This window comes from Lolium rigidum, chromosome 5 (genome assembly GCF_022539505.1).
Source record: "Lolium rigidum isolate FL_2022 chromosome 5, APGP_CSIRO_Lrig_0.1, whole genome shotgun sequence".
NCBI classification, from domain to species: domain Eukaryota; kingdom Viridiplantae; phylum Streptophyta; class Magnoliopsida; order Poales; family Poaceae; genus Lolium; species Lolium rigidum.
In genome coordinates this window covers 145,699,513-145,705,973 of record NC_061512.1, presented here as the reverse complement: position 1 = coordinate 145,705,973, position 6,461 = coordinate 145,699,513, and the positions used below count along the sequence as shown (strand labels likewise).

At 44.0% G+C, this 6,461-nt stretch overlaps 1 protein-coding gene across 1 annotated transcript; it reads left to right on the top strand.

Moving 5' to 3' along the window:
• Positions 1-1,208: 1,208 nt before the first annotated feature.
• On the top strand, positions 1,209-5,799 carry LOC124653533 (pre-mRNA-splicing factor 38-like). The gene is made up of 6 exons (XM_047192585.1): positions 1,209-1,525; positions 1,631-1,752; positions 1,889-1,979; positions 2,316-2,445; positions 2,531-2,616; positions 5,178-5,799. Exons 1-6 carry the CDS (start codon positions 1,236-1,238, stop codon positions 5,632-5,634), a joined length of 1,176 nt encoding a protein of 391 aa, XP_047048541.1. The 5' UTR covers positions 1,209-1,235; the 3' UTR covers positions 5,635-5,799.
• Positions 5,800-6,461: the final 662 nt, after the last annotated feature.

The window sequence follows — 6,461 nt, the reverse complement described above, 5'->3', positions numbered from 1 at the left end:
CGTCCGGGGGACGCTCAGCACTACCCCGCCAAAAAACGACAGGACTACGCCGGATTGAGCTTGGGTGACTTTGTCAGGGTGACTTTGTCCTGACTTTGAGCCACTGACATGTGGCCCCTTCATTATTTAAGTTCCACTTGACCCTACTTGTAAGTGACTCAAAGTCACTGACTTTGGGAGGTGGCAAAGTCACTGAAGCACTGTCCGACTACGCCCGCTCTTACTCACATCATGCCAGATAGAAGAGGATATGACAGATCGAGTGGCACCTGGCCACCTGCTGTTGGGATCGGGTGATCAGGGGATTATTCAATCGAGCGACTAGCTCTCCTCCCTCAGGAGGGACCGAGGGAGTACATGAGCAGCAGGACTATGCTGCCAGCCCAGACTACATGAACTCTAAGCACACGATGATCGGGTTTTCAACATGAACTTTCTTGCCCGATCATAACTATAAGTTGAATTGTTTTCCAGCCGTTGCAACTTATAAAAAGGAACTAAAAAAATAATAGTTCAATCAATGCCTCTGTGCGAGTCAACGCGTGTCTCTCTCCCAGTCCCAGTCAAGCCTATCCGAATATTTAATTAAAAAACAACCCGTTGTAGAAAAGAAGATTGTCTCTTTTAAAAACTTCACGTTTTAGCCTGTCATATACTTTCGATAGGGGGTGCAGTGGGAACAATGAGAGAACGAAGCAACAAAGAGGCACAACAGGTACGAGTGTATGACACAGCTGGTAACCTCGCCCATGGGCCGTGAGTGCTAGCAGAAGGACAATGTTTGTGTTTTAGGCGACAACCAATAATAATACAGATCAGGTGAGATACATTTATAAGATGTTCGGTAGCGAAGCACAGGCTTTCTCCTAGTTAAAAAAATGTTTCACATAAATTTTACACACAATATGAATCTCAGTAGCTATATTTTCTATATACAAAAATATTTATAGGCATGTTATGTTACATGTGTAACATGTATTAATATGAAGGGGCCGTGACAAAGCACTGACATTCAACTAGTACTCACAAAAAGAAATTGAAAATCGTACTTTTGCCGGTGCCAAGGTCGGTTCGAAAGCTCCCGCGGCGGTGTCTCGTCTAATCTAGGGTTCTGCCCGCAAACCCCAATCCCCCACAATCCCAATCCTGCCCCCGCTCCCGTCAGCAGAGTGGCGTAGCCGCCGCCGCCGCCGCCTCGGCCGCCTCCGGCGCCGGCCGCCCGAGAGCCCGGAGCGATGGCGAACCGCACGGACCCCCTGGCCCGGAGCGTCCACGGCACCAACCCTCAGAACCTGATCGAGAAGATCGTGCGGTCCAAGATCTACCAGACCACCTACTGGAAGGGGGAGTGCTTCGGCCTCACGGCGGAGACCCTCGTCGACAAGGCCATGGAGCTCGACCACACCGGCGGCACCCACGGCGGCAACCGCAGGCCGACCCCCTTCCTCTGCCTCGCCCTCAAGATGCTCCAGATCCAGCCCGACAAGGACATCGTCGTCGAGTTCATCAAGAACGAGGATTACAAGTAATTTCCTTTTCGAGCAATCTCCTGTTCCTTTCACTGGTTCTAGCTGCTTCTTGCAGGCATTGAGCTGAAAAATTGCTGCTATCCTTCTTGGTTCTGCTCTAGGTATGTCCGTGTTCTTGGTGCGTTCTACCTGCGCCTCACCGGCACCATCGCCGACGTCTACCAGTACCTCGAGCCACTCTACAACGACTACCGCAAGATTAGGCAGAAGCTCAACGATGGAAGTATGCACCCCAATTTTACATTTCTATTGATCTCAGATTTGGACTTATGCTACTAGCTAGCTGATAGGTGTATGTGATCTCAAACTTTTTTGGGGGTGTGCGGTTGTTTTACTCATTTGTTCTGTATTCGTTTCAGAGTTCACGCTGACGCACGTCGACGAGTTCATTGATGAGCTCCTGACCAAGGACTACTGCTGCGACACTGCCCTCCCCCGCATTCAGAAAAGGTCTGTTTTCTATTGTCCCAGTGTGGAGCGAGCCTCTGATGTGCACTTGAAATTTAATTTCGTTGACACATTTGCATTGGCACTGCCCTCTGCTGCTGCTCAATTTCTCTCTGATATTCTGAGACTGGTATGTTGTATCTTAAAAAGATGGGTATCACTTTTGAGACCAGAGTTGTTCTGTTCAACGCGAATAGTTTTCATGTATGTTTGAGTAATATGGTTTTAGTTAGGAGATTTATTCCTTTTTTGCTATTGGTCAACAATCTTAAATGCACATTTGCTTTTTGATCTACTCCAGGTTCTTAACAAATTCATTTTCATGGATCTTCTCAACAGATGGGTCCTTGAAGCTTCTGGAACTCTAGAACCAAGAAGAAGTGCACTTGAAGATGATTTTGAGGAAGAGGAGGAAGATAAAGAGGAAGGGGAGCCTATGGATGTGGATGAGCCTAACACTCGTGAAAAGGTGAGCACACTTGGTAAATGGTCTTACACTAATCCACCAAGTTTGTTGACCAGAAGTGCTGACTTTGTTTTCTCGTGTTTAACAGGAACATCACCGTGGAAGGAGCCCAGCTAAAGAACGGGACAGGGACAGGGAGAGGGATAGGGACAGGAAGCATGAAAGACATCACAGGTATCTCCTTCATATGAATTGCTTTCTGTGTAGATGGTTTGCCAATGAGTTTTACTTGTTCCTGAAGTGCTTAGTGTATCTAACATGAATATTGTTTGTGCGAAAATGAGAATCAGGTGAGAATTGAGAGGGCTAATACTCATTTGACCCTTATAGCACTCCGATGATTCTTTGCAAGTTTAAAGCCAAGGATGTTTTTATTTTCTTATTGTTTGAGGGCCCAAAAGTAATTTCTGTTTCATTGATCTTGTGTCGTTACATGAAAGTAAGCCAAAGTGGAAGTCATAAAATTTCTCTATCCTGGTTTTGGTAGCTGTAGATTATGTAGAAAAGTGCCACATGTGTGTAAAATGCGACTAGTCCTTTTCATATGCGGACCTGACTTAATAATAAACATAAGATGATAAGACCAATACAAGAGCTTTCATGGAAGCTGTTTGAGAGCAGGTTCACTTGTTGTCTCGTATCGTTGCCAGACTAAAACAGTGAATTTTACTCTAGTTTCTTTTGGTTATTATATTTTTTTTGGCGGGGTTTATTATATTATTTGTACTAATGCTCGATCATACTGGAAGCTGTTGCTCTGTAGCATTGCAGTATTGCATTGCATATTTGCATACCTAGTACTTACTGCCATGACATGTTAATATCAAGAGTCATTGGTAGATGAGCTGCTTCCTATAGTGAATGTTTGTGGCCCTGCCAGGTTTCTCTGTACTGATAGTGTGCAGTTGAGAAGTATGATGTGCCAAACAGAATAAAACTCATAAAGCAGTCCATCTTTGACCATTTTGCTTATTCGATTTTGTTGCTCTTGTTTGTGTTCATCTTAAACTTGTATCAAGTTTCACATTCCTCTTTTTCTTCTGCTGATCTTTGAGCTTTTGAAATGTTAAGTAGCTTACTTGTTTTTGTGTCTGCTTTCATGCAAATATTTAAGAAGCCTATCTTGTCTGAAATGTATAGAACCTGGTAAAATTTTGTAAGTGTGCCAGTTGAATGTTTGCATGTGAGTTATTGTTAGTGTTTCTTGAAATGTTTAACGTGTTGAGCATTTGTATTGGTCTTGTGTGAATGTAAGAATCAGCTAATAGTTGAGAGGGGTAATATCATTTCATGGCATGTGTTTAGTCATTGTTGATCCACGTGCTCTTTGAGTTCAGGACAATGATGTTTCATTTACTTATTGGTTAAGCATTGTACGAAAGTGTACTTTTGCTAAACATGGTTTCTTGCTTGATTGAGCTAGGTTTTCAAAAGCTTAATATATTTTCAGTATAATATAGTTTATATCTTAAAACCAAGTTTGTCTTGGCAGTTGGATCCGTATCTAGAAAAAGTTGAGAAGATTTTTTTTTTGGAACGGAGGGAGTATATTTTTAATCCCGGAGATCTTACTGGAAGCTGATGCCTGTAGCATTGCAGTTTTGCATACTAGAGTTACTGCCATGGCATGTTAATGTCAAGAGCCATTGGTAGATGAGCTGCTTCCTACAATGAATAATCGTGGCTCTGCCAGGTTTCTCTGCACTGATAGTGTGCAGTGAGAAGTATGATGCGCCAAACAGATATTTGTTTCAACAAAATGGTTCAAATTTGAACATATTTCTTGTTGATTTTTCTTGCTCTTGCTTCAGCTCATGTTCATTTCTCTCGTATCAGATTTCACATCCCTCGACTTTCACCTTACTCTGGCATGTAAACCTTTGATTTTTACATGATAAGCTCCTTGCTTGTTTTGTGCCTGCTTTTATGAAAACTTTCAAGATCTTAGTGCTACCATTACGTGTCACCACTGGGATTCTGGGAATTTTTGTTTATTTTTGGCAATTATAACTTCAATATTGGTATAAAGATGTACTGACTGTTTGTCATACTGCTGGTATTGGCTTCGGTAGATGTAACACGGAGCAAATATGGCTTCAACCTCGAGAACAATGATTTATGTTTGTAAAAGATCTTAGGGTTGTGTTGTCAAAATGATGTTGGATTCTGTTTTCTGAGTTATGTGCATTGTCAATTAACAAACCAATACTTGCTTAGCTGTGCACAAGTGTACCGATGTTAATAACACAGCCACTTTCTAAGTTGACAAACAATGGTTACATTTGTTGTTTTGCGTTGACCATTTATAGTTAGCCTGTAACTTTGGGGAATCTTATTGTTTGAGCAAATGAATTACAGATCAATTCATACAGTAGACACAACTCTAGGTATGCCAACATTTCTCATCAGGGTTGGACTATTGTTTAGCAATGGTAGTCCGATAGATGTTTAAATGTGATGTGAGCTGAAAATTGTAGTACCTGTTTTGTTGGGATACTACATATCTCAAGGCCCCGATTTGATTATTTAGCTAGACCTTTTACCGAGGTATGGAGGAAGGGGGTAGTTACTGAATGACAAATTGATCCATTGTTTCTCAGCATGTTATCTGTGGTTTGAGGTTACTGACATTCTTAAACACGGTGTGATACTGCTCCGTAATGCATGCACTAGCTATTTGATTTAGTCTTGTTTAGATAATGACTCACCTGCGCTTTTCTTCTCTGTTTTTGCAGGGACCGAGATCATGACAGAGATCGGGATTATGACAGGGACCATGGGAGGGGACGGGACAGAGACCGAGACAGAGGCCGTGAAAGAGACAGAGAGAGGGATAGGGATCGAGACCGTCACCGCATCCGAGATGATGACTATAGCCGAGATAGAGACAGAGAGAGGGATGGGAGGGAAAGGGAGCGCCGGGACAGAGACCGTGGCAGGCACCGGAGCCGTTCAAGGAGCCGGGATCGGCGAGACAGAGACCGTGAAGACGGAGAGCACCGTAGAAGACGTGGCCGTGGTAGCGGCAGTCCTCGAGGGCCTGCTGAGGATGATGGCCAAAGGGAGGACCCTAAGAAGCGAAAGGAAAAGAAAGAGAAGAAGGGTGGTGGGAATGGTCCTGATCCTAACGATCCAGAGATTATAGCGATGAACAAGCTGCGAGCGTCGATGGGGATGGGGCCACTAAAGTAGTGTTACGTTTGCTGTAATGTATTTTGAAACTTCAGGTCCCCATGTTGCTTAAAACCAACAAAGAATAGCTAGCATTTTTTTTTTCTCTTGCACCGCAAAGCTTGTCAGAATACACTGTGTATGTAAGTGCATGTTGTCTAATTATTACTTTGGTCTGCTTTTCTGTTTACTGCCTTTCTGGATATTGCTTTTTTTTCCTTGAAACCGAGACGAGAAATCCGGTGAAGGAAAGCGTGTTAAGATTTCCATGTTTGCGATGCATGCTCTCTAGCCGTTGTTACTCCATTCTTTGTGCTCGCCCTGCATACTATGCATTCAACTTGAGCGCACATTAGCCAGAACAGAATCACCTTGAAATCTATCACAGATCCACGACGCCAAGAGAGAATCTACCCTGGCTCCTCAATATGAGCTAGCTAGCTCCTGACACAAGTAGATTTTTTTTTGGAGAATATTTTAGGTAGTAGATAGACAGTAGAGATAGAGATTTATTATTCTGATTTAGCACTTACATTGGTTTCTTCCGAGCCCTGGACGAGTATGGGCCGAGTTGAATCGGTGGCGGAACCAAATTGGAGATGGAATAGCAGTCGGAGGGCGGCCGCTATCATAATGCGCCCTCCTCGTCCTCGCGCGCTTTGAAACAAAGCACCACAAGAAAGCGAAATAAGGCCAGCCAGCGAGCTAGCTAACGAAACCTTAGATCGCTGCCGCCGGCTCTAATCAGTAACCTGATGGCGCTGCGCTCTCTTGTGAGAAAGATGCCGGCCCTAGGTCTCAGGTCACCGGCAGGCCCGCCCGTCCACGCGCCCTCGCCGGCGGCTGCT

Bases quoted from the DNA above. Each gene is read 5' to 3' on its own strand.
- LOC124653533 (XM_047192585.1), top strand. From the start codon at position 1,236: ATGGCGAACCGCACGGACCCCCTGGCCCGGAGCGTCCACGGCACCAAC. The intron at 1,980-2,315 runs GTCTGTTTTCTA...TCTTCTCAACAG, and splicing joins CTCCCCCGCATTCAGAAAAG to ATGGGTCCTTGAAGCTTCTG. The intron at 2,446-2,530 runs GTGAGCACACTT...CGTGTTTAACAG, and splicing joins AGCCTAACACTCGTGAAAAG to GAACATCACCGTGGAAGGAG.